This window comes from Zootoca vivipara, chromosome 13 (assembly GCF_963506605.1).
Source record: "Zootoca vivipara chromosome 13, rZooViv1.1, whole genome shotgun sequence".
NCBI classification, from domain to species: domain Eukaryota; kingdom Metazoa; phylum Chordata; class Lepidosauria; order Squamata; family Lacertidae; genus Zootoca; species Zootoca vivipara.
This window is the reverse complement of record NC_083288.1, coordinates 31,619,614-31,647,177: the sequence shown is the minus strand read 5'-3', so window position 1 is coordinate 31,647,177 and position 27,564 is coordinate 31,619,614. Positions and strand designations below refer to the sequence as shown.

Sequence of the window (27,564 nt, the reverse complement as noted above, 5' to 3'; positions counted from 1 at the left end):
GGCCTAAATTCTGCCAAAAACCAAATCAAAATTTGAGTCAAGTTTGCATTTATTTAGCGGGGAGGTCTCTGGGTCTGAACACGCAAATTCCACCCTGGTCTCTCTATCTGGCCCTCAAGATGTTCCTTAGGTCATACACCCTGCCCAGGCGTGAACGCTCCTTGAGTGGTTTTGCGTGGGCTGGATCTCCATTGATCTGTTAAAATGTTATTAAATATAATGTTATATCATTCTCAATGCAATTTTCTATTGTTGAAGGCTCACTGCTCTACAGTGTCTTCTGGTGTCACATTTTATTAACACATTTTAAACATTATAAACAACCAGTATAGATCTGTCACAGGCTGGAATGTGTCTTTGAACTCTGATAATATCTCTTGCTTGCCAGAGTGAAGGGAAGAAAGGGGTGCTTGAATATTTGTAGAACCTAACCTACTTTATAAAAGTAGAAAATTTCAATAATTGCTGTTTGTGCTTTTGCCTCTGGCCCTGCCCACCAAGGGCATGTGGCCCCCAAAGTTTAACCAGAAGGGAATGTGGCCCTTGGATTACAAACTGTCCCCATCTCTGTGATAGGGAGCTGATTTAGTGAAGATTGGGAGAAGATTCTGATTATAAGAGAAGGTGAACCTAGCTTATCATACTAAGTTTGCACAACCTCTAACTTCTTCTTTCAAGTCTTTAGATAGCAATCATCATAGCATGTTCTGCCATGTAAGGCTCCTAGCTTGGCCTGGTGCAATGATGTTCTGTATCTGCCGAAGCAGGTGTCATTTCTCTTGATAATACAACAGCAACAGAGCAGTCTCAAAGTTATTCTATGTTTGTGTTGTGTAAAATTGGTTATCCAAATTTTACAGCACTCACATAATACACCGCCTCTCCAAGTGTCCCAATGTTCCACGGACAGCCCCAAATTTACAGAAACTGTCCTGGTTTCTGGTTTGATCCCAGAATGACCCTATTTTCCTTTGGACACCACTATTTTCATAAAAAAAATATGTTGAAGGTTATGGTAGGACATCCCTATTTTCTTTGGACAAATGGTGTAAGGGTAGAATCATGCAACTCCCAGGGCAAGAAGATAAGTAACTATACAACATTTAGAAGACATCTGAAGTTTCTTAATGTTTACTGTTTATGTTTTTATATATGTTGGAGGCCACCAAGAGTGGCTGGGAGAACCCAGTCAGATGGGCAGGATATAAATATTAATATTAATATTAATATTAAATAGGATGTCATCAGAGAAATGTTAATTGGTATGTAATAGCCACTATTGGAGGGTGGGGTGGGAAAACCAGAGAATTGATTGTTGTTGCATATACAGTGGTACATCTAGTTACGAACTTAATTCGTTCCTGAAACTGTTCTTAACGAGAGGCGTGCTTTCGCTAATGGGGCCTCTTGCTGCTGCTGCTGCTGCGCCGCAGGTACACGATTTCCGTTCTCATCCTGGGGCAAAGTTCTCAACTCAAGGTAACTCTTCCAGGTTAGCAGAGTTTGTAACCTGAAATGTTAGTAACCTGAGGCGTTTGTAACTCAAGGTACCACTGCAATTGCAAACTGTTTGGAGAGGGATCCACAGTGATTTATCATTGCAGTGGGGCTATGCACATGCTTATTTTAAAAGCCAGCAAACTGCTTTTGACCACAGCAGCAAAGTACTGTTTGGTAGTGCTTTTCCTCATCACTATTTTTTCCATATAGTTTAATGATGCACAATCTTTGCTTCTCCTGGTAGCTCAGTTTTTAGTACCATGGGCTGATCTTGCCAAAAGTTAGCACTGGGCATCTTTATGAACCATTCTTTAGAAACAGGTTATATTTGTCTCCATCTAAGAAACAGGAAACTTCTTATCCCCATTTTGCATCTTTCAACAGGATGCTTTTCAAAATTGCTTCAAACCCATTGTGGAATAATTGCCTTCCAAACTGGCCTGACATGAGCAACACTTTTACTCTGAATCTGTGTTTAGCTTTATGCTTTATGCGACCCCACAGTGAAAAAACAAAGACATTTTATGCAGGTATCATGCTGTGTAAGTAGCAGATCTGACATGATCTAAAGAAATCATGCAACTTTTGCAAGCTCAAGGGAATGAAAGACACTAGCATAAGACATATGTATCTTTCGCCTGCTGTTTGGTTCTCTTAACTGTATCTTGTTTTGAAACTGTTTTGTGGGTCTATGGACGGCAATAAAGATATTTGAATTTGAGTAGCAAAAGAAAAGAAAGAGGTTGCAGAAAAAGGAGGAGGAAACCCAGAAGGAAAATGAGTGAGAACATCGAGTGGTGTCAGTCGAAGTTGAGCTTTGCAGAACTATGGATATAGCAGACTGTATGATTATCTGCTTATTCCATTAGTGCCCTGCACTGACCAAAAAAGTCCAGGCCTCACTTCATCTGAAGACGGCTGAATGTGTCATTTAGACTGCAGTGAACACCTTTCAATAGGAATTATATCTCATGTTGTGTGACTGAAGTTTTGTAGGAATTTTCTTTTTGAATTGTTGAATGGCAGCCTTGCAGACGTGTACTTCCTTGCTTTGTACTCCATAAAATGGACTTTAACATTTCCCCTTTTGTGGTCTGAATATCTGTTCCTGCTTACCTGACAAATATCTGTTCCTGCTTACCTGACAAAGTGCTTACCAGTTTGTCAGGGTATATCACACCCTGACAAACTCTCCCACTGATCCATATCCCTGCTTTGCCTTAAGCTGATCGTTTGCATATTATCACATCTTGCACAGCAAACAAAGCATGTTGTTGTTTAGTCGTTTAGTCGTGTCCGACTCTTCGTGACCCCATGGACCATAGCACGCCAGGCACTCCTGTCTTGCACTGCCTCCCGCAGTTTGGTCAAACTCATGTTCGTAGCTTCGAGAACACTGTCCAACCATCTCGTCCTCTGTCGTCCCCTTCTCCTAGTGCCCTCCATCTTTCCCAACATCAGGGTCTTTTCCAAGGATTCTTCTCTTCTCATGAGGTGGCCAAAGTATTGGAGCCTCAGCTTCACGATCTGTCCTTCCAGGGAGCACTCAGGGCTGATTTCCTTAAGAATGGATAGGTTTGATCTTCTAGCAGTCCATGGGACTCTCAAGAGTCTCCTCCAGCACCATAATTCAAAAGCATCAATTCTGCGGCGATCAGCCTTCTTTATGGTCCAGCTCTCACTTCCATACATCACTACTGGGAAAACCATAGCTTTAACTATACGGACCTTTGTCGGCAAAGTGATGTCTCTGCTTTTTAAGATGCTGTCTAGGTTTGTCATTGCTTTTCTCCCAAGAAGCAGGCGTCTTTTAATTTCGTGACTGCTGTCACCATCTGCAGTGATCATGGAGCCCAAGAAAGTAAAATCTCTCACTGCCTCCATTTCTTCCCCTTCTATTTGCCAGGAGGTGATGGGACCAGTGGCCATGATCTTGGTTTTTTTGATGTTGAGCTTCAGACCATATTTTGCGCTCTCCTCTTTCACCCTCATTAAAAGGTTCTTTAATTCCTCCTCGCTTTCTGCCATCAAGGTTGTGTCATCTGCATATCTGAGGTTGTTGATATTTCTTCCGGCAATCTTAATTCCGGCTTGGGATTCATCTAGTCCAGCCTTTCGCATGATGAATTCTGCATATAAGTTAAATAAGCAGGGAGACAATATACAACCTTGTCGTACTCCTTTCCCAATTTTGAACCAATCAGTTGTTCCATATCCAGTTCTAACTGTAGCTTCTTGTCCCACATAGAGATTTCTCAGGAGACAGATGAGGTGATCAGGCACTCCCATTTCTTTAAGAACTTGCCATAGTTTGCTGTGGTCGACACAGTCGAAGGCTTTTGCATAGTCAATGAAGCAGAAGTAGACGTTTTTCTGGAACTCTCTAGCTTTCTCCATAATCCAGCGCATGTTTGCTATTTGGTCTCTGGTTCCTCTGCCCTTTCGAAATCCAGCTTGCACTTCTGGGAGTTCTCGGTCCACATACTGCCTAAGCCTGCCTTGTAGAATTTTAAGCATAACCTTGCTAGCGTGTGAAATGAGCGCAATTGTGCGGTAGTTGGAGCATTCTTTGGCACTGCCCTTCTTTGGAATTGGGATGTAGACTGATCTTCTCCAATCCTCTGGCCATTGCTGAGTTTTCCAAACTTGCTGGCATATTGGGTGTAGCACCTTAACAGCATCATCTTTTAAAATTTTAAATAGTTCAGCTGGAATATCATCACTTCCACTGGCCTTGTTATTAGCAGTGCTTTCTAAGGCCCATTTGACTTCACTCTCCAAGATGTCTGGCTCAAGGTCAGCAACCACACTACCTGGGGTGTACGAGACCTCCATATCTTTCTGGTATAATTCCTCTGTGTATTCCTGCCACCTCTTCTTGATGTCTTCTGCTTCTGTTAGGTCCTTACCACTTTTGTCCTTGATTATGGTAATCTTTGTACGAAATGTTCCTTTCATATCTCCAATTTTCTTGAACAGATCTCTGGTTTTCCCCATTCTATTGTTTTCCTCTATTTCTTTGCATTGCTCATTTAAGAAGACCCTCTTGTCTCTCCTTGCTGTTTTTTGGAAATCTGCATTCAGTTTCCTGTATCTTTCCCTATCTCCCTTGCATTTTGCTTGCCTCCTCTCCTCTGCTATTTGTAAGGCCTCGTTGGATAGCCATTTTGCTTTCTTGCATTTCCTTTTCCTTGGGATGATTTTCGTTGCTGCCTCCTGTATAATGTTACGAGCCTCCATCCATAGTTCTTCAGGCACTCTGTCCACCAAATCTAAATACTTAAACCTGTTCCTCACTTCCACTGTGTATTCATAAGGGATTTGATTCAGATTGTATCTTACTGGCCCAGTGCTTTTTCCTACTTTCTTCAGTTTAAGCTGGAATTTTGCTATCAGAAGCTGATGATCTGAGTTACAGTCAGCTCCAGGTCTTGTTTTTGCTGACTGTATAGAGCTTCTCCATCTTTGGCTGCAGAGAATATAATCAATCTGATTTCGATGCTGCCCATTTGGTGATATCCATGTGTAGAGTCGTCTCTTGTGTTGTTGGAAGAGAGTGTTTGTGATGACCAGCTTGTTCTCTTGACAGAAAACCACTTCCGCATTTCTCGGAGGTGGTGTTGTGGGCGTGGCCCGTCTCGACCCTCGCGAGGGGGCTGCAGTTCAGCCCTCTCGCGATCGTAGGTTCCCGCCTCTGTCATACCCGGCCGACCAGTAGCGTCGGGAGGCGGGGCCTCCACTACCTTTAAATCAGGACGGAGGCGGGAACACAGCCTCTCTCCCCTTGAGAACCCAGACCTTTGGATCAGCTTACCTTCTTCGGATCGGAGCTTACCGGATCGGAGCATACCTCTGTGCCTTGAGGATCGCTGCAGAAACCGCTGCAGTCTTGCCTCTTTTGGAGCTGAAATCACTACAAAAACGGCGTTTTTAAACGCCACGTTTCTTCCTTAGCGTCAGGCTCAGCAGCCCTCAGCAGGATCGAGACCGCGCGGCACTGTCCCGACCAGCCTCACCTCGCTCAGCGCTTCGGCTTTACCCTCGGCTTCTCCGGCGCCGCTCCTTCTTGTACAACATTCGCTGCGAGCAGGAGGGCCACGGTCGGGGCTTCCATAGCGACGCCGCCAGGAGCCGCTTGCCGGCGGGGCTTACCCACCCGGGACCGTCTTTAACCCTCGGCACCGTTGCGCAGGCACCCCTTCCTTTGCTTCTCTCCACGACACGCCGGCAGGGCTCGCCGGGGACTCCGTGGCAAAAAGCGCAACTCCAACGCGGCTTACGTTCTGTGTGCGGTAACGTACTGATTTCCATTTCGTTCTTGTTGCTAGCGGGGCGGCGCGGTCTCCTCCGTGGGGGCTTGGACCTGTTGCAGAGCCTGTAGTATTTTGTTGTCGGCTTGGGGTTGCCATAGCGACCATTTCTAGTGTGTCCGTTTGTGCTTCCTGTGGCCATTTTGAGTGTGGCTTCCAGCACCCGGGCGGCCATTTTAGTGGGGACACGTGCGTTAGCGGCGGCCATTTTGAGAGTGGCTGCAAGCGCCCTCCACCCTCGGCCATTTTGAGTGTGTCTTCCTGCTCCCCCGGGCGGCCATTTTAGTTGGGAAACGTTCTCTATCGGCGGCCATCGTCCATCATTTGAGGAGATCATTCTCCTGCGTCTTGGCAGTGGCACGTTTGAAAGACACGCAATTCCCCCCTCCCCTCAGGCCTTATTAAAGCCTGGGTCCGCTGCGCAGCGCTGCTAGCCTAAGGCGCCCTCACAACAGCTGGGGCTCTTGCCGTGCCTTTGCTTGGTTTTATGGTTTATTAAGCCTTTTTCTTTTATAGCCTTTTCATTGCCTTATTGTCGCTGCCCCAGTTGGTCTGTTCTTTTAACATCCCCTTCAAAGGGGGAACCAATTGGCATCCTTTAATCTGTTTCCCGGTGGGCGCTCATTGTGCGATTGGTGGGCGCTTTAAGTGACGCCCCAGCGCGTTTATTCTGTGATCCTTATCTGATTTGGCTGCTAAGTCTGAGCAAGTCGCTTATCTCTTGTCCTAATTCATTTATTAGAAAAATTTTTCTCACCTGGGGCTGCATCAATAGCATCTAGTTCTAGGGAAGTAATAGTACCACTGTATTCTGCCCTGGTCAGACCTCACCTGGAGTACTGTGTCCAGTTCTGGGCACCGCAGTTCAAGAAGAATACTGCTTAGTCGTATTGTAATTAGCCAGATTAGTTAATCCGGAATTTCTCTAGCATATAGTCGCCTTACACAGATTCTCTAGTCCGTTAATTACTTGATTTATGGTATAAGTTCATTGGGTCGGTTCCAAAGGGAGATTAGGACTGACGAGGCGTATCTTCATCACTGAGCATTTTGTTATCTTCATATCTGACCAGGAGTCATACTTAACATTACCCTTGGCTCCAGGTCCCCAGGTTGCGTAATTTCTCGCAGGACGCATTATAGATTCCCGTTTTGCGTTACTCCTTTAATTGCTGGCAAATAATCTTGCAGGAAGATGCCTTCGGGACGTAGCACGCGTAGCAAATCCTCCAAGGGTGCTGCCCCAGTAGGGGGTGCCAACGCCGCTTCCTCAGCCCCGGCTTCCACATTTAATCCCGAAGCCTTGGCCCAGGTAGCTTCCAATTTGCAGAATATTTGCAATCAGTTGGGACCCCTGTGTTCCACGCTGGCCCCTTTGTGTGTATCCCTTGCCTTCGCGAACAGGGGGGCTCAGATTAATATTGGGAATACCCAAACCTGCGTCCCTGAGTCACCCCCTGGAAATAGCCAGCTATCCAGCTCTCTCTCTTTCTTTAGCTCACAGTCCAGCGGTGGTGGGGGTTTTGGCGCAGCTGTTGCCCTGTCTCCTAACTCGCAGCAGGACATGGGCGCCCAACCGGGCACGTCAGCTGCGTCCCTCCAGATCCTCCGGCAGACTCAAGCCATGACGCAAGCTCCTCAAGTCGCGTCTCAGAACCCCAGTAATTCCCTCCAGTCTGCCCCGCTCTCTACTATCTCCCTCCAGTTAGGCTCTCCAAACGACCCGGTGGGACATAGCATGCAACAGGTTTTGGCGCCCCAGCAGGGCACCTCGGCCGCTTTCCCGCAGCACTCTCAACAGGCCCAGACCATGGCTCAGGGCTCCCTGACCGCCTCGTCAGCCACCTCTCAGGTCACAGTTGACCCCACCCATACCCAGGTTTGCACACCAGCTTCGCCTCTCATGTCTGCTCAGTCCGTTTCAGACCTTTTTAGGGCTCAGTCCGTGCAAGCCCAAGCTGGGCCCTCTCTGCTGGCTGCGGTTCCAGCATCATCGCGGGAGAATGCTGACACGCGGACAATAACCGAGCCAGCGGGTGCCGAGCCTAGTCAGGCGGGAGGTAAAGCAAAGAAGAAGACGGAGAAGCGGAAGCGCACCAAGAGGGACGACTCAGATGAGGACTCAGGTACGTCGTCCGATTCCGATGCAGATATTCCCATGGAGGACTATTGGGGGGTGGCGGAAGAACAGATGGGGCTTCCTTATTGGGTGCACAGGAGGCGTTCTAGTTCCCATCGCAAGGGTTTTGACGGTACCCTGGAATGCCGGGGTGGGGCATTGGTGCCAGAGGCTAAATCCTCCACCAATTCGGACACTGACATAATTTTGGGATCCCATCTGTCTAACCGGAGGCGTGAAAAAATTTTGAATGGCGATTACATCGATATTTTCACGCTGCTGCCACCAACTCATATGCTTGGAAAGGGGGAGAAGAGGAAGCAATTTGGTAAGCGTAGGTATCGAACCCCGCGTGCAGACCGCACGTTCGAGAACTGGCAGACCGGTATCCACATTTGGGTGGCAGTAATTGCTGCAGCATACCCCAAGCGGGCAATGCATTTATTAGCTTATGTAGCTGATGTTAGGCTGGCCTACTCGATGGCGGGGGAGGCGGCGGCTCTTAACTACGATGAGGATTTCCGTAGAAACGCCTCTCAGAACTCAAGAACACGCTGGGACCAGAGGAATCAGCACTACTGGAGTAACCACGTGGTGCCATTTGTCGAAAAGAAGCAGGCGGAGCCGCAAAAGTCAGCCAGGTTTGAGCCCAGGAAGGACCCGCGTCGCAGGGTCTGCTGGGAATACAACAAGGGCCTCTGTCAGAGGCCCAATTGTAAGTACGTGCATGAGTGCGACAAGTGTCTCGGTCAGCACCCCGGAGTGTCCTGCTACAAAGGGAGGCAGCCCTTTCGTGGAGGAAAAGGGGGGGGGGCTCCAGCCATGGTCCCAGAAACCCCCAAAGTGCCGCCCAGGGATCAGCCTCCGGCCAGAATAGGTACTAATAAGTCCCTATCCCTGGCATTCACCCCCATAAAGCTTTCTCCACTGCGCCGACTTTTGAATATCTATCCCAATCTCACCGCCTCCTCTTACATCTGGGATGGCTTCTCGAAGGGTTTTAGAATCCCGGTGCTCACCCCTCCGTTAGCAGGTGACCCACCAAACCAAAAATCCGTGCGCGATAGGCCGGATATAGCAATCAAGAAAATAAATAAAGAAATCACTGCAGGTCGGGTGGCGGGCCCGTTTGGGACACCTCCCATACCGGACCTGCACATTTCCCCCCTAGGCATGGTACCAAAGAAGACCCCTGGCGAATTCAGACTTATACACAATCTATCTTTTCCAGATGGCAAATCAGTTAATGACGGCATCCCACAGGACCTTTGCTCAGTGAAATACGCATCATTTGACCAGGCTGTTAAACTGGTCAGACAATTTGGAAGGGGGGCATTGATGGCCAAATGCGATATAGAATCGGCATTTCGGCTTCTGCCAGTTCATCCACACGACTTCAAGTGGTTGGGTTTTAAGTTTGAGGGTGCGTACTTCATTGACAAAGCCATGCCTATGGGTTGCTCTGTCGCGTGTTCAGCCTTTGAGGCCTTCAGCACATTCTTGGACTGGGCTCTCCGTTTTAAAACAGGCTTAGCAGGTGTTACACATTATCTCGATGATTTCCTTTTTGTGGGCGGGGCAAATACTGGCGAGTGCGCGAGGCTGCTGGAGGCCTTTGCTTCCCTCACTCGAGACCTCGGGGTCCCGCTTGCAGCTGAGAAAACGGAAGGGCCTGTAGTCAGCTTAACTTACCTGGGCATCGAACTAGACACCGTGGCCCAAACGTCACGCTTACCTCAGGACAAACTGATTGCGCTTAGGGAACTAATCCTGCAGCTGACCCCCCTTAAGAAAGTCACTCTTAAACAGATTCAATCCCTGCTTGGGCATCTCAATTTCGCTTGCAGGGTCGTCTCGCCGGGGCGCCCCTTCTGTCGACGCCTAGCTAGGCTGACAACAGGTCTCAAGCGCCCATACCATAGGGTCCGTTTACCCAAGGGAGTAAAAGCCGACCTCGAGGCTTGGCTAACATTTTTGGATCACTACAATGGTGTGTCACTTTGGCAGGACAATCTGACCTTACATTCAGACTTCCAAGTACAATCTGATGCTGCCGGGTCCTTGGGTTTCGGAGTCTACTTCAAGGGCAGATGGTGCGCTCAGCCTTGGCCCGCCAGCTGGCATGACTCAGAAGTCACACGGGATCTAACCTTTTTGGAGTTCTTCCCAATCGTGGTCGCGGTCCACCTGTGGGCCGACGAATTCAGGAACCGCCGGGTCTGCTTCCGGACCGATAACCAGGCGGTGGTCAGCGTGATGTCCAGACAATCTTCCCGTTCTGCGAGGGTCTCTGCCCTTCTGCGGGCTTTCGTGCTGCGCTGCCTAGAACTGAATTTACACTTCACGGCCAAATTCGTTCCGGGGGTCAATAATGATATTGCCGATGCGTTGTCTCGTTTCCAGATGGACCGCTTCCGCTTGCTGGCACCGGGGGCGCAGCAGTGTCCAGAGCCGTTCCCGGAATCCCTATGGAGCCTTGGGAGCGAGAAATCTTGAAGGGAGTATTCGCTTCGGTTGCCCCCTCAACTCTGAACTCTTACAAACGCGTTTGGGCAGAATTTTCTAAATTCAGAAATAAAGGTCCCTCCCCTTCACCTTTGGGACCTCCCACGGAGAGGGAGGTCATGCAGTACGTGGTTCACCTAAGGGGATTGGGTCGTGCCGCCAAAACTCTTAATATTCACACGGCAGCGATCTCCTTCTTTTGCAAATCCCTGTACTCCAAGGATCCTTGTAACAACTTCCACTTACGTAGGGCCATGGAGGGATGGCGGAGGCTACAGCCACCAGCTGGTGACACCAGAAGACCCGTTACTTTTGACCTGCTGTGTGAGATTCACTGTCAGTTGCCGACCCTTTGCTGGTCCCCTTATGAGGCGAGCTTGTTCTCTGCGGCCTTCTCACTAGCATACTTTGGGGCCCTCAGAGTGGGGGAGCTAGTATGTGAGGTCAACCCCGACGGGTCCTCCCGTGGGATCAGGATGCAGGATGTATCTTTGTCAAACTCGTTAGCAGTAATCCACATCCGCCGCTCTAAGACAGATCAGCGGGGATTGGGGGCCACCATTCGCCTCCCAGCGATGGGGGGCCAAGGTCCGTGTCCCGTGAGGGACCTCAGGCACTTCCTATATTTGAGACCGGCCGGCACAGACCCGCTGTTGATTCACCAAGACAGTTCTAAGCTCACGCGCACCCAGTTTACACGGGTTTTACGTAAGGCCCTCTCGTTGTGTGGCGTTGACCCGAGCCAGTTCTCCGCTCATTCCTTTCGTATCGGGGCAGCTACCTCCGCGATGCACTTGGGCCTTTCAGCAGAAAGGATTCAAGACCTGGGGCGGTGGAAGTCCAACGCTTATAGAGGTTACCTGCGCCCCACTTCATAACTCCAGGCTCTAAACGAATCCCCTGTTTGCCTGTACCTGATCCCCCATCTGTCGTTACTTCCTTTTCAGGTGGGAGCCGCATCAATGTGTGGATTGCGGGTCACAGTATTGTGCATTGGGCCAAAGAAAGGGCAATCGAAACCGGTCGTGGGAGTGATCTTGGCCTCCCGGAAAATGTCAAAGTATCGTGGATTGCCAGGCGTGGAATGCGCTGGAAAGAACTTTTGCCTGCCGTCTTGGCAAGGGCTGCTTCAGTTGGGCCCCCCCATGCGCTGGTCATACAGCTGGGGGAGAATGATTTGGCGTTTCGAAACGCGGTGGAATTGAAATGGAATATCGTTGAGGACTTTAACAAGTTACTGGCTTCTTTCCCGGGGATGACGTTGATATGGTCCGCCTTATTGCAGAGGCGGGTTTGGCGTGAGGGGCTCTGCCCGAAGGCTTTGAACAGGACCAGGAGGCTACTGAATTCATTTGTATTGCGCAGGGTCCTCGATTTGAATGGGCAGATTATTCCCCACCCAGAGATAGTACGTACTGAAGCAGCCCTTTATCGCAAGGACGGAGTACACCTTTCACCAAAGGGGAATGACATTTGGTTAGGTGATGTAACTAGGGGGTTAGAGCATTGGTTGAGGGTGTGAGCGTATTGGCGGCGAGCCTTTGGGGCTCGAGTGGCGGTTAGGCATTGGAAAATTTACATAGATAAAGAATGGGGGGGCAGATTGCGTCATCCTCTGCCCGGAATTGGAGATTTAACCCCGTTAAAGGGGTTCCGGGGGCGGTCGCTTTGTCCTGGGCCTACGGAGGTCAGGGCCTTAGAGCACCCCCCAACGGTGGCCACAGGAGGTGTCTCAGTAGATACATATCACTGGGGCTCCTACCTGGTGGTTAATTTCTCCCGGACTGTAACACACGGGTTACAGTCGGATATAGTCGGTTAGGTTCCAATGCCTAAGCCAATACCGCTCAACATCCTTAACCAATAAAGTTGTGGCCTTTTCACCCACTTAAACGTATTTCACTGTGTCGTGTCCTTTATTTCTGGGGAGGGAGGGTCATTGCCACACAAAACCACTTCCGCATTTCTCGGAGGTGGTGTTGTGGGCGTGGCCCGTCTCGACCCTCGCGAGGGGGCTGCAGTTCAGCCCTCTCGCGATCGTAGGTTCCCGCCTCTGTCATACCCGGCCGACCAGTAGCGTCGGGAGGCGGGGCCTCCACTACCTTTAAATCAGGACGGAGGCGGGAACACAGCCTCTCTCCCCTTGAGAACCCAGACCTTTGGATCACCCACCCACCCGCCCTCTTGATAGGCAGTTAGGCAGGTAGGCCGACGCTGCTATGGAATTAGTCGGTCGCCTCGGTTGGCCGTGGGGCCGGGTAGGATTTTTTCCACTTGGGTTAGCCAATCTGGTTTTTTCGCCTACCTCATAGCATTCCGTCACAACTTGGTTTGGCGGTTAGGCATTGGAAAATTACATAGATAAAGAATGGGGGGGCAGATTGCGTCATCCTCTGCCCGGAATTGGAGATTTAACCCCGTTAAAGGGGTTCCGGGGGCGGTCGCTTTGTCCTGGGCCTACGGAGGTCAGGGCCTTAGAGCACCCCCCAACGGTGGCCACAGGAGGTGTCTCAGTAGATACATATCACTGGGGCTCCTACCTGGTGGTTAATTTCTCCCGGACTGTAACACACGGGTTACAGTCGGATATAGTCGGTTAGGTTCCAATGCCTAAGCCAATACCGCTCAACATCCTTAACCAATAAAGTTGTGGCCTTTTCACCCACTTAAACGTATTTCACTGTGTCGTGTCCTTTATTTCTGGGGAGGGAGGGTCATTGCCACACAACTCTATTAGCCTTTGCCCTGCTTCATTTTGAACTCCAAGGCCAAACTTGCCAGTTGTTCCTTTTATCTCTTGATTCCCTACTTTAGCATTCCAATCCCCTGTAATGAGAAGAACATCCTTCTTTGGTGTCATTTCTAGAAGTTGTTGTAGGTCTTCATAGAATTGGTCAATTTCACTTTCTTCAGCACCAGTAGTTGGTGCATAAACTTGGATTACTGTGATGTTAAAAGGTCTGCCTTGGATTCGTATCGAGATCATTCTGTCATTTTTGAGATTGCATCCCATTACAGCTTTTGCCACTCTTTTGTTGACTATGAGGGCCACTCCATTTCTGCTACGGGATTCTTGCCCACAGTAGTAGATATGATAGTCACCCGAACTGAATTCGCCCATTCCCTTCCATTTTAGTTCACTGATGCCCAGGATGTCGATATTTATTCTTGTCATCTCATTTTTGACCACATCCAGCTTACCTCCACTCATGGTTCTTACATTCCAGGTTCCTATGCAATATTTTTCTTTACAGCATCGGACTTTCCTTTCGCTTCCAGGCATATCCGCAACTGAGCATCCTTTCGGCTTTGGCCCAGCCGCTTCATCAGCTCTGAATCTACTTGTACTTGTCCTCCGCTCTTCCTCAGTAGCATGTTGGACGCCTTCCGACCTGAGGGGCTCATCTTCCAGCGTCATAACTTTTATATGCCTGTTGTCTTTGTCCATGGAGTTTTCTTGGCAGGGATACTGGAGTGGCTTGCCAGTTCCTTCTCCAGGTGGATCACGTTTAGTCAAAACTCTCCACTATGACCTGTCCATCTTGGGTGGCCCTGCATGGCATAGCTCATAGCTTCTCCGAGTTATTCAAGCCCCTTCACCACGACAAGGCATTGATCCATGAAGGGGCAAACAAAGCATACCTGATGCATATATCTGGCAGAACAGACAGAAAGCATCACTTAGCCTTTTTCTAATAATAATAATAATAATAATAATAATAATAGTAATAGTAATAGTAATAGTAATAGTAATAGTAATAGTAATAACTTATTATTTATATTCCGCCCATATGGCTGAGTCTCCCCAGCCACTCTGGGCGGCTCCCAATCAAGTATTAAAACAATGCATCATTAAATGTTAAAAGCTTCCCTAAACAGTGCTGCCTTCAGATGTCTTTTAAAATTAGGATAGCTGCTTATTTCCTTGACCTCTGATGGAAGGGTGTTCCACAGGGCTGGTGCCACAACCGAGAAGGCCCTCTGCCTGGTTCCCTGTAACCTCACATCTCGTAATGAGGGAACCGCCAGAAGGCCCTCGGTGCTGGATCTCAGTGTCTAGGCTGAATTGTGGCGGTGGAAACGCTCCTTCGGTATACTGGACCAAGGCTGTTTAGGGCTTTAAAGGTCAACACCAACACTTTGAATCGTGCTTGGAAACATACTGGGAGTCAATGTAGATCTCTCACGACCGGTCAGAATACAGAATACAGCAGGTGGTAACCACATAACCAGACCAAACCTCAGACATTCAAACAAAGCTCAACAACTCTGATGGATGGGGCTGATGGATGGGGCCAGAGCATCCTTCCATTCTCCTGCAATTCCAGGACAAGGTGCAGTTGGAGCTTGCGTTTTTCACCTTATTCAAATTGGCACTATATCTGGCAGAAAGTCAAATGATTATACAGTGGAAGCAAGGAAGTCTGGGATCACTGTAGCCACCCTTCACCATAAAGTTATTTATCTATCCCTGGGGATGGCAACCTAAGGCACATGGGCCACAAGTGGCCCATGGGGGTCGTTTAACTGGCCCATGGACCCCCACCCCCCACTCGGTCAGCTCCCGTGTGCCACACTAAACTGGTGCGGAGCAAAGCAGGGACCGCCTTCTGTGACGCTGCCCGGCTGCCCATTGGCTGCAGGAAGCTCCTGCAGGCAATGGGAAGCTGCACAGGCCTCCTGTGCACCGGAAGGAGCACCAGAAATAGCACACACTCTGGCCAACCGCAGCGTCTGCAGGACCGTGAACCGGCCCAAGCCACAAAAACTTTGCCGACCCCTGATCTATCCCTCTCAGGACTTCAGTCTACCAGTCCTTCAAAGGACTCTGTTTTCTTCCTCTCCCTTTTTCCCCTTACCTGAGAAATCACAGTCTCTCCAATGGGGGTTTTCGTCATGGATGCTGGTCAGAGAGCACCAGGGCTTTCCATTGGATGACCCATCTGTTGTGCAGGATGAGTAAATTTTGCCTTCGTATATGAAAGGAAGACACATGGCTCTCTAAGGTCGACCATTAGTCCTGGATGAAGGAGAGGAGGAGAGGCAGGAAGAAAAAGAGAAAATGTTTTTATGAGAAGAGGTCTGCCAAGATCCCGTTTCTAATAAGAGCTAACGTTCAGAAGAAACTTGGACTTTGCTCCCTCCTTTCTTTTGTGGTATGCATGGGTAGATGGTATATTGGGGTTTAATTATAGGTCTTTGGGATAAATTTTTGGAAGATCATCAAAGGTTTAGAATAGCCAAATTTATAATAGCCAGTGGGAAAAGTACAAATGTCTTGCAGTACCTTGCCTTCTAATTACTTTTCTCATGGTGTTTTCTCAAGTGTTTCTCCCTTGAAAAATGTGGGTACAGTGGTACCTCAGGTTAAAAACACTTCAGGTTACACACCCCGCTAACCTGGAAGTAGTACCTCGGGTTAAGAACTTTACCTCAGGATGAGAACAGAAGTTGTTCGCTGGCAGCACGACAGCAGCAGGAGGCCCCATTAGCTAAAGTGGTGTCTCAGGTTAAGAACTGTTTCAGGTTAAGAACGGACCTCCGGAACAAATTAAATTCATAACCAGAGGTACCAATGTAGTCATTGCTGGGCTGTTTTAGTTTCATGTTAGGATCCTTCATCTGCAGTAATCCAGATACGTGATGTACATTTGATTCATGCTATCAATACTGGATCTCCAAACTTCTAGTTTTTCCAGTCTTAAATTCAGTTTTAAGCATTGTGGCAACCACTTGCATTTTAAAAATATATAAATAAAAATTCAATTCATATGAGGCCCTATATATAGGATAGCCATGTTTCAAATATTGAAGAAGTTGTTCAGCTTTCTTGGCAAATTTATTTTGGGGGGATGAACCTTTGAAGCTATTTTAAAAGGGAAATCACCCCAAACGACACTGCTGACATGGGTTGGCATACATCCAGATTTTCCCGGACATTTTAACCAATTTCTGCCCGGACACTGCTTCCGACTGCAGTATTCCAGACATGTCTGGGAAATTGCGGAAGTATGGCAACACTATAACTGATTCAAACCATTGGTTCAAGTTCTAGGGGTTGCCATATTTTGAAGAGCAAAAAATAGGACACATTTGTCAACTTCTACTTTTAACTACCGGTATGTATCATTGTGATGACCCTACCCATGAAAAAGAAGACATGTCCTAGAAAAAGAAAACATATGACAATCCTGGAACCAGCTCAGTATTGACTACTCTTGAGTAGAGCATGACATGTGAAGCATATAAGGACTGAATTTGGCACTTTAAGCATTTAAGGCACATGCTCCTCCATCAAGACACGTTCCCTTCAGCTTTCCATATGGCACATTTTCTGCACTGCACAAGCTTTAAAATTAGATGGCCACACCACACAAAATGTAGAGTGCATATGCACACTGCCCTTAGGACTTATCCACATTTCCTCTTGTCCTGCTCTTTCCCCCAGGGAAAATCTATTTTTAACGCTTAATTGGAGCAAACAGCAATTTTGTGTTTCACCAGATTCCCATTTGTTCCAATTTGTCTCTCAAGCATGGGCATTCCCTAAGAGTGAACAGGATAAGCAGAAAACTGATAGGTTCTGCACATTCTATGGGCAACACAAGCAGCAGTGTCAATTAATGCTTATATGCATTTTCCACATATATAAAATCATGCTAGTATATGCGTGCCATTCTGTTCAGCTCTAGGAACCTGGCACCTCATAGTCACACTTGAGTGAAACATACAAATTCTCAGACTATAGTTATGGATTTGTGTGTACCAGGCCCTTCTAATGCCTAGACCCAGCATGTCTTAAAAAAGCTACTCAAGCCAAGCTAACCTTGGTGATGAGCCATGAAGAGGGCTTAAGGAGCTCAATAGGTAAAGGTACCCCCGACCATTAGGTCCAGTCACGGACGACTCTGGGGTTGCGGTGCTCATCTCACTTTTCTAATCCCAGGGAGTTGGCGTTTGTCCACAGACAGCTTCTGGGTCATGTGGCCAGCATGAATAAGCCGTTTCTGGTGAACCAGAGCAGCGAATAGAATGACCGTTCCCCATATAAAAGGGGTGCACATTTTGCATGGTAGCGCGTAGCACCCTGGGAGCCTCAGGCAGCCCCCAGCAGTTTAGAGGCTGGCCCACCTTCCTAGGCTGTATACCTGTGGTCTCTGCCCACACAGCCAGCCATGCAATCTAGCCAGGGGAGGTCTTGCCAGGGTGGGATTGGCCAGGTAAGAGGAGGTAACCATCCAGTGCCCACAGCAGAAGGCGAGACATACCTGGGAAGCAGTCAACGGCTCCAGAGGTTTCCCACCCTCCACTCCCAAAAAATGAATGCTTACATTGCAGGTTAACCTCTTTTCTTCCGCAGGTGAACACGCATGCAGGCGCTGCTACGACAAGGCCGCTGTTGAAGGGCTGGAAAGGACTTTCCCTGCATTGGCAGGTTTCTCCTTTCCCGTAGCAATTCGTCACAACTTTGGCAGTTGCAGGCCTTTGGCGGAATCCTTTAGACATTTACCAAAATAGGGGGCGTGGCGAAGGTGACCCCCCCCGCCCCCATTGCGGTGGCAATACCAGGATTCCCGTTAAAGGGGTCTGGGCTGAGGCATTGACGATTTGCCCAGGGGCCGTCATTGCCTTCCCCCTCCAGTGGCGGTGAAAAGGGGGGGGCGGACTATCTGCTTGTACATATGGTCTCCAGAGCTAGCCCAACCCCCACATATGCTAGATAACCCGGAAATTACCCAGACCCCTGGCTGGGGGCTGGGAAGGATAAACGCCCAAAGCTTGTGCCAAGGTCTCCCTACTTCTGAATCTTAATAAAGTTGTGGCCAATTTTAATCCCATAGAACGTTGTCTGGTGTCGTTATTCCGCTCGGGGGCTGCCTGGGGTTTTGGGGGTCTCCGCCTGACCGCGCAAATGCCGTTTACCTTCCCACCAGAGCGGTACCTATTTATCTACCAAATATTTACCGCAGCGCCACCTGCGTTCCAATAAGGGGCTCAATATGAGATGGCAAATAGAAGGCCTCCCCCTAAACAGATAAATCAGGAGTTCAGAGTAGAGTGCTGGAAAAGATATGACCTAGAAGTAAAACAGAAAGCTGGAGAAAGGTCAGAGAGCAATGTTTCATGTCTCTATGGGACAAACAGGACCCTTTTGGGGTGTTACTGCTGCAAATCACTCCAGGTAGGCTCAAGTTGCATATATATGTAAATAAACCATATATCATAAAGACACCACTTTCCCATTTACAAAATGAAATATGAACCCTGGGTAGGCACTTGGAATCCCAGGAAGCTTGCACAACTCAGAGATTTGGGTGGTGTGCAACACTATCCTTGCAACTATGAAAAAAAGTAAAGAAATATAAGATGGAAGTATAAGTGCTGAGATCTCCCAACATTGCTTATCAAACTGCATTTCCTCAAAGTGATTTCAAGGTTCTGTGGCAACTTCATGACTCCTGTGTCAAGGGGATACCAATTTGAGGCTGATTAACCTGTTAATTATCCTGGAATACTTCTACGAAACCATCTGGCATTCTGAAAACGGGGGCCAGAAAATAAGAGATCATTTTCATCTATCATACTGAATCAATCTGACCCATCCTCTTTTTCTTCCAATTCTTAACTGTTCCCAACAACAAGTGGATTTCCCACCCAAAAAGCTTGATTAACCTTTTCTTCCCTCTATTGTCTCCCTACCTGAAAGATCACAGTATGTCCATTTTTGATCTTCATCATAGTTGCTGATCAGAGAGCACCAAAGTTTTCCTTCGGATTCCCCATCAGTTGTGCAAGACATATAGGATTTTCCTTTGTAGATGAAAGGAAAGACACAAGGCCCTGTAGGTCTTGTACTCAGTCCTGGATGGAAATAATGAAGGGAGGGGTCAGAAAAGATGCGACTCAGAAGAATTGAATCCTTTGCTGTCTCCTCTCTTTTAATTCAAAGCTAGGTCAGAACACATATCAAGATCTACCGATAAATGTTCAGGTTTTTTGCAGTTGATGAGCAGATCTATCTAATATCAAAACCAATTTCCATTTTATAAACAGAACAAATTCTCTATCATGGCTGGACTGAGTTTACAATTTCACATTCTTTCTCACCTGTATATTAGAGGTATTACTTTTCAGTCAGCTTAAGAGTTTTGGGTTTGCTCTTCTCGACCTGTCTAAACAGCACCCTTTCTACACAATATAAGCTTTCGTCCAAGATTCTTTTTACATCTACTCATCAAATCTCATAATAATAATAATAATAATAATAATAATAATAATAATAATTTATTATTTTTACCCCACCCATCTGGCTGGGTTTCCCCAGCCACTCTGGGCAGCTTCCAACAGACAAATAAAACACAATAATCTATTAAACATTAAAAGCCTCCCTGAACAGGGCTGCCTTCAGATGTCTTCTAAACGTCTAGTAGTTGTTTTCCTCTTTGACATCTGTTGGGAGGGCATTCCACAGGGCAGGCGCCGCCACCGAGAAGGCCCTCTGCCTAGTTCCCTGCAACTTGGCTTCTCGCAACGAGGGAATCGCCAGAAGGCCCTCGGTGCTGGACCTCAGTGTCCGGGCAGAATGATGGAGGTGGAGACGCTCCTTCAGGTATACTGGACTGAGGCCATTTAGGGCTTTAAATGTCAGCACTAACACTTTGAATTGTGCTTGGAAACTTACTGGGAGCCAATGTAGATCTTTCAAGACTGGTGTTATGTGGTCTCGACGGCTGCTCCCAGTCACCAGTCTAGCTGCTGCATTCTGGATTAGTTGCAGTTTCTGGGTCACCTTCAAAGGTAGCCCCACTTAGAGCGCATTGCAGTAATCCAAGCGGGAGATAACCAGAGCATGCACCACTCTGGCGAGACAGTCCGCCGGCAGGTAGATTCTGAGCCTGTGTACCAGATGGAGCTGATGGACAGCTGCCCTGGACACAGAATTAACCTGTGCCTCCTTGGCACCTATTGGCACTATTGCCAATTTAAGAGAACAAGGGAGGTGTTCCTTGTGAGTTCCAGCACCTCTTTTTCTAGAAAAATAGCACTGGTGGGGGGGGGTTATATTCCTGACACACTAACTCTCCACACTCCCTTCATAGAGCTCCATCATCTCCTCCATCCAGGACGAGGAGGCTGAGAGTCACACTCCCCCTGTGAGAGAGAAGGAACGAGGCTCTGGCAGCAGACCAAACATCAGAGGGAGGGAATTGCAGGAAGGCTGGGGAAGTGAAAATAAAGAGGCATGCGAGGAAGAAAAGGGGGTTGGGGTAAAATGTATTGGATTGAAATGGGTCAGAACAGGGATTGGATGAAAATGTTTTTTTATTAATTTATGGATGGATTATATAGGTTTGAAATCGGAAATTTTAAGGAGCTAGTCTAGGCATCTGGGGAAACTGAAACCAGGAGGGGGGGGTTAGACATAGAGGCAAATGAGGGAAAGAAAATGAGATTTGATAATTAAAGGAAGCATTTTTGAGGAGAAATTAGAGGCTAATGGGGAAATTTAATAGATAAACAAGATTTAAATGTCTATATAAGAAAAGTTGAAAATTTTAATGTTTTAGAGATGAATAATGAATTTCAAAAGTTTTATTTTTGTAACAATTTGGAAGCTGTATATATGGGGATAAAATTGGACTCTTTGTATTTTTCTTTTTTCTTTTCTATTTTTTAAAAAACTTTTCAATATTTTTTTTTTTTAAAGAATTCCGTACGGGTGTCGGCACAATAGCTCCACTTATGGTCCTTATCATAGTCCCCCGTAGTGGCACACCAGAACCTCCCAAGTGGATCATCTTCATTGCTGCAAGTATAGAATGTCCAGCTCTTGTAAGTAAAGGGGAAGACACAGGGCTGGCCATTGGCATTCCCTCCATATTCTGGAGATGTGAAAAACACAAAAGTAAATAGATAGACATTAAGAAACATTTTTTAATAGAAAATTTAAATTTATTTAAAGAATCAAAAATCAAAAATCAACACAACAAACAATACAAACCAACACCACATATTAAAAACTTTTACAAACAAACTTTTACAAACAAAAAGAGAAAAACCCCAATTCCCCCCTTCACCCTTCAACCACCCCACCAACCGTGTTGACTTCCCGCCTTTTCTGCATTGTGCTTTGTATTTCCTCAATCTCTTGTATACCTCTTTCTGTTTTTCCCCTTTCTTTTTAATCATTTTTGAACCCTTCACATATCTGCTATAAGGTCGAATAGCAAATGAAATTGTTGATATATAAAAATTTGGCCAAAACAAAAACAAAAACCCGGGAAAAGCTAAAGGGATATCCGATCAGAAAATAGATTAAGATTGGAAAATGTTCAAGGAATATCTAAGCCATTCCGTGGAGAAAATCGACATTAAGAAACATTGGTAGAAGGGTAGAAGTTGAAACTCCAAATTCAAGGAAGATAAGGAAAAGCTGCTGGTTTACATTGTGCATGATGCCTTGTGCATCATGCATTGTGCATGATGTGTCTTGTTTCTAGGGCGATAAGACCTTATAGGTGATAATTTTTTTTTAAAGAAGAGGTTAAGACCAAGGGCGTACCCACCACGGGGCAAGTTAGGGCAGCTGCCCTACTCTAGAAGCAGGGCTGGTGGACAGAGGCGGAGCACAGCCCGGCGGAGCGCGAGTTCACCATTCCCGCCGCGCCGCGCCGCACCCTCCCTCCAGCTCCCTGCCGCGCCCTCAGGCAAGGCCAAGCACGGCGGGGAACCAGGGAGCGCGGCGCGGTGGGCGGGAACGCCAAACTCGCGCTCCGCTGGGCTGGGCTCCGCCTCCGCCCACCAGCCCTGCTTCTAGGGAGGGGCACAGCCTGGCGGAGCGCGAGTTCGCCGTTCCTGCCCGCCGCGCTGCGCCCTCCCTCCAGCTCCCCGTCGCGCCCTCTGGCAAGGCCAAGCGCGGTGGAGAACCAGAGAGCGCGGTGCGGCGGGCGGGAACACTGAACTCGCGCTCCGCTGGGCTGGGCTCCGCCTCCGCCCACCAGCCCTGCTTCTAGGGAGGGGCACAGCCCGGCGGAGCACGAGTTCGCCGTTCCCGCCCACTTTGTGGCCCCTCCCCTTCCGTGCCTTGGCCCCTCCCCTTGCCCCCCCCTAGTTTTGATCCTGGGTACGCCCATGGTTAAGACCCATGTGATTCATAGACATAAGATTTGAAAATTCTGTTGGAAGCAGAAAATGAAATATAATTATCCCTGGTTGCATTTTCATCCTTGGTTCAGAACAGAACTCAATACAGCTAATATTATCAGTATCCATCCGGCAAAGAAAATAAAATTTCTCATCCTGAAGCAAAGTTCTTAACCCGAGGTACTATTTCTGGGTTAGCAGAGTCTGTAACCTGAAGCGTTCGTAACCTGAAGCGTCTGTAACCTGAAGCATCTGTAACCTGAAGCGCCTGTAACCTGAAGCATCTGTAACCCGAGATACCACTGTACCTAATAAAAATGTTCACAAACAAGAGCATTAAAGAAGAATTGGTTCATGACATGAAATGAAAGACAGTGTATACAGATACTGCTTCAGACACCAAGGTCATATATGGGCAGCTGGGTTGGGCCATGACAAATTAGCTCTGGTCTTTTCTCCCCTTTCCTGTATCCCTGCACTGCTTTGGCATTGGATTTCCCATATATGTAATACTTCTGAAATTACAATGAGCAAATCATTAATGTTAGGTCTGAGCTATAATTCATTGCTAGCTGCAAAGGCCTTAAAGCAACACCTCCTCTTCAGAAGGACTGCACTGCCACTGAGAATTAGCAGTTTTGTTCTGGGAAAGGGGAGTAGGGCCTTTTTAAAAAACTGGAACTCATTGTAACTGAGTTCCGGCACCTCTCAGGTGGGCGCCATTGCCAATTTAAGAGAACAAGGGAGGTGTTCCTTGTGAGTTCCAGCACCTCTTTTTCTGGAAAAATTGCACTGGTGGGCGGTTTGTGTGTGTTATATTCTTGAAACACTCCCTTCAAAGAGCTCCATCATTGCTTAAATCTAGGGGTGGGGGGAGCACTCCTAAATTAATGAAATGAAAACACAACTAAAATCAGAAATAATCAGAATATTTGAAATTGAAATGCTTGCTGAAGTCACTTGGATGAAGAAACCATGATTTTTCGGTTGGCGTATGTCTCTTGCTCAACCATGCACCACTTGTACAGTACAGTGCTCATTCAGCACCTTGCAGAGAACAAAGATCTGGCTAAGGTCGATGAAGGCAGAGGAGCATCTCTTTTTTAAAAAAATAAATTTTATTTTACTAGTTTTTCATAACAAAAGCGTACGTTCATTCCACGTATCTTTACAATTGCCTTTCCCCCCCCAGTCCTCCCCCCTCCCTTCCCACCCTCCCCCCTGAACGGGCCATTCTTCCTCATCTCTTTAGCCATGTACACAGTCTGTTTATTTGTGCTAGTATATTCGGGTTGGCTTCTCCCCTTTCTACCCAATTCCTATAAAATGGCCACTAGTTTGTGAATTTTGGGCATTTATTTTCCCATCTATCCTCCCACTATCTGTGCAAATATTTCTGATTGTACATATTCAAAAACATAATCGTTCCATTTTTCCATATTCCATTTAGCTTTTTCTTTCCATCCTAGAGCAATAACTGCCATTCCAGCTAAAATCATGATCTTATACAACTCTTGATTATTACTTTTTTACCTTATTGTTTCCCAATATTCCTGAAAATAGCAAGTCCCTATTAATTTCTATGTTTATTTGGAGTAGTCCTGAATTTACCCTTATGATCCTCTGCCAATGTTCCTTAACCAGATTACAGTGGAACATCAGTTTACCAACACGATGCGTTCCGGAACACAGTTCGTAACCCAAAATGGCTGTAACCCGAAGCGCCATTTTGCGCATGCGCAAAGCGCGATTTTCACGATTTTTGCGCTTTGTGCATGCACAGACCGGGTTTGTACAGTTCATAACCTGAATTGGTCGTAACCCGAGGTGTTCGTAACCCGAGGTACAACTGTACATTCCCACCACATGTGTGAATAGAATCCTTTTTCGCGACCGCAATGCCAGCATCTGGGGCTAAATCCTTTCACTATGTACGCCATTTGTGCCGGGGTTCTATACCATTTTAGTATAAATTTTCTACTTAATTCCTTATACTTTTCTATTTTGATATTGTTTATATTCTTCATCATTTCTTGTAACGTGTTTGAATGAATCATACCTTCCTGCTCCCATTTGATCTGGATTATCCTTGTCAATTTGTCTCTTATCATCAGTTTATATATCAGCCCTGCCTTCCCTTTCTCCATTATTTGTCTTTTGTTCAGCACCATATCTATTTTCATTTCTGTCCTCATTGTCTCCTCTCCTCTTCTTGTTTTTATTAAATCATAGAATCCTTCTACTTTCAGCCAATATTGTTTTCCTATTTTTTCTAAAAGAGCTTTTTTTGTAATTAAATTCCCATTTTCATCAAACTTATCTTTTAATTTATAGAATCCCTGGTCTTCTTTTTTCCACCATCCAAGTTCCCTTTGGCCCTTCTGCATATATTTTAACGGCATCCACCTTGAATATATTGGCATCCATTTTATGTTCCATTTTTTCCAAATTCCTAACCCGGTCTTCCTTGGGCCTATTGTGTTCTTCTAAGCCGTGTTGATGTCTCTATTAAATATCCCTTCCCTTCCTATTCCTTTTGTTTATTTTCCAGCCTTATCCACTTAATCCCCTCTTTATATCCAATATCTATGTTGGAATGTTTCATAATAAAGTTCTAAGTTCGGAATTCCCCATCCCATCTCTTCTTGTGGAGTGTAATTTACTATGTCTGAGGTTCTCACTCTTTTGCTCCCAAAGATCCAATTTTTAAATGTGTCATTCCATGTTTTAAACCATATTTTCCTAATGGGTAGTGGAATTACTTGAAATAAGGATAGCAATTTCGGTACTAGAAATATTTTAACCGCTCTTACTCTGCCCAGAATAGATAGATTCTTATTCTTCCATGATTTTATATTCTTCTTAATCTTCCAAGGAACCAACTTCTTATATAACAAGCAATGCAATGATGCAACAAGCTCAACATGATTAGAATGAACAAAGTTCTCTGAACACCCATTAATTGAAAATGGGAACAGGGTCCAATTTTGTTCTGAGAGCACCCTCGTGGAATGAAGTGAAGCTTGGAAAAGCAAACAGCATGAGAGATTTGTGTCCAGTTCTGTAAAAGTGTCTGAGATTTCAGACAATTTTTATTTTCTTTGCAAAATTTCCTGCCCCTGGAAAAGCAGGCTTCTCTGAAACCATCTTATTGATTCATGCAACAAACCAAGGTAATCCTGTTGATCAACAACAAACTAATCCTTGTTATTAATCTAAGGGCTGTGTCACATATTACATTCTGTAGATGCATATTTAAAATGTTTTACGCTCATATATACAAATATAAAGTAGGAATGCAATAAACATATGAGTCATAACCTGGGAGCCAGGACTATCAAATGAACCCATTTCAATCAAGGTTTAGGCCTGATTTGGGCACAGAAACACTTTGGTCGCCCTCTATGATGACCTCTGTCAGGAGAGAGATAGGGGAAATGTGTCTCTCTTAATTCTCATTGACCTCTCAGCTACTTTCAACCATGATATCCTTCAAAAGTGGCTGTCTGAGTTAGGAGTGGGTGACACTGTCAGCCTGCATTTTTTAGTACATAAAGTATTGATCTGATGTGTTTGCATTAAGTTCTATCCAAGGAGAGGGGCTGAGAAGGCAGAATTTTCAAAGGAAGTGACCACAGTTGAATGGGGTGGCAGGGCTGTCCCCTTCAGGGATGAGGGCATTGGCTGGGCATGAGAGCTTTGCTTGGTTGATGATGGCTTTAACTAGGATATCTCTGAATACTGAATCATACTCCCTTTATTTACTACAGATATTTCTTTCACATGAACCAGTGAAAGCTAAAAACCACTTGGGAAGCTTTTGGATGTTTGGGTGAAGTGTGTGATAGAACACACAAACTCTCACATACAACTAGCCTCATGTACATATTTTCATTCATACTGTGAAGACTATGCAATCTCATTCATGCAGTTGCAAAAACTTTCTCCCACACTCATCATATTTCATAGTAATCACTCATCGTACATTTTTTTATGCTGCCCAGCAAACTAAAAGAAATGTTTAATTTTTGTAGCACAAAGATACAGTTTGACAAAGATTAATAATCTCCCACTGCCACATCTTATTTATTTTTAGGCCACCATCAGGGTTATATAGGGTCAGACTTTATATATCGGGAACAGGTTCATCATTCTTCTAAATTATTTGCAGCACAACCCACTAAGTAAGGCTTCCAGTTGGCGCACCCAATGATCTTTCATTTACCCATCCACCTGTTGTGATCCAAACTGGATAACAGGAATCATTGATGTTTACAGCCGACACTTGGAGGACTTCCTGGAAAATGAGAACAGAATAGACAAAATATCATTTATGTTAAACGGTTCCAATGAAACCTATAGCGCTAATGATTAAAAAATTGAAAGAATTCTTCCAACTAACAAGTTCTGAGAAGTACAATAGATTTACTTCATAACTATTAATTTATATCTACAACAAACCTGTGGACACTGTGACCCAGAATTCTCTACCCATGCTAAACATCAGTGACTCATCATAGCATTCCCAAGCCTTGCTATAGAGTCATATTGCAAGCACCATACATAAAGTTTTAAGCACCTGTGGAGATTGGGCTTTTCCCAGATCCATCCCAGTTTTATCATCTGACATCTACTGAATGTTCAGTACTCACTGTACAACGTCAACTCATTCTACAAATGTTAGTCATGCTCAGAGTAGACCCACTGAAATTAATGGGTATGGCGAATTTCAGTGGGTATACTCAAAATACATGTTAGTGGGATATGACCCACTGCACTTCTGGATGCATTTATAAATAAAATCTTGAAAAATGAAGAGAGTTTTGTCACTGTTAGCAAAAGCCATAGCCCACAAACCGTCATGTCACCACAAGGCCTAAATTATATGCCATGATGATAAGTCCGCAGTAAAGCAAAGGAATAGAGGTGCCATTTGAAGTATCAAATGGGCAGGTGGGCAGGGCTTGCTGAATCCTTCTTCAGCAA

General features: G+C 46.3%; 2 protein-coding genes across 2 annotated transcripts in view; both read right to left on the bottom strand.

Annotated features, from left to right (window-relative positions):
• Nucleotides 1-11,862: 11,862 nt before the first annotated feature.
• LOC132592949 (matrix metalloproteinase-9-like) lies at nucleotides 11,863-21,559 on the bottom strand. The gene is made up of 6 exons (XM_060281199.1): nucleotides 21,529-21,559; nucleotides 21,153-21,317; nucleotides 19,108-19,296; nucleotides 18,400-18,410; nucleotides 15,294-15,435; nucleotides 11,863-11,924 (listed from the first exon to the last, which is right to left on the bottom strand). Exons 1-6 carry the CDS (start codon nucleotides 21,557-21,559, stop codon nucleotides 11,863-11,865), a joined length of 600 nt encoding a protein of 199 aa, XP_060137182.1.
• A 5,281-nt stretch (nucleotides 21,560-26,840) lies between these two features.
• The window catches only part of LOC132592948 (uncharacterized), a 74,617-nt gene continuing 73,893 nt past the window's right edge, over nucleotides 26,841-27,564 (bottom strand). The window contains exon 11 of the mRNA XM_060281198.1: nucleotides 26,841-26,875. Coding sequence (XP_060137181.1) covers nucleotides 26,841-26,875 — 35 coding nt within the window. The remainder of the gene's footprint in view (nucleotides 26,876-27,564) is intronic.

Coding starts and splice junctions, on each gene's coding strand:
- LOC132592949 (XM_060281199.1), bottom strand. CDS start 21,559: ATGCAGAAAAGGCGGGAAGTCAACACGGTTG. Junction 21,318..21,528: donor GCGGGAAGTCAACACGGTTG/GTGGGGTGGTTG, acceptor TCACATCTCCAG/AATATGGAGGGAATGCCAAT. Junction 11,925..15,293: donor GAGAGACTGTGATTTCTCAG/GTAAGGGGAAAA, acceptor CTAACCCCCTAG/TTACATCACCTAACCAAATG.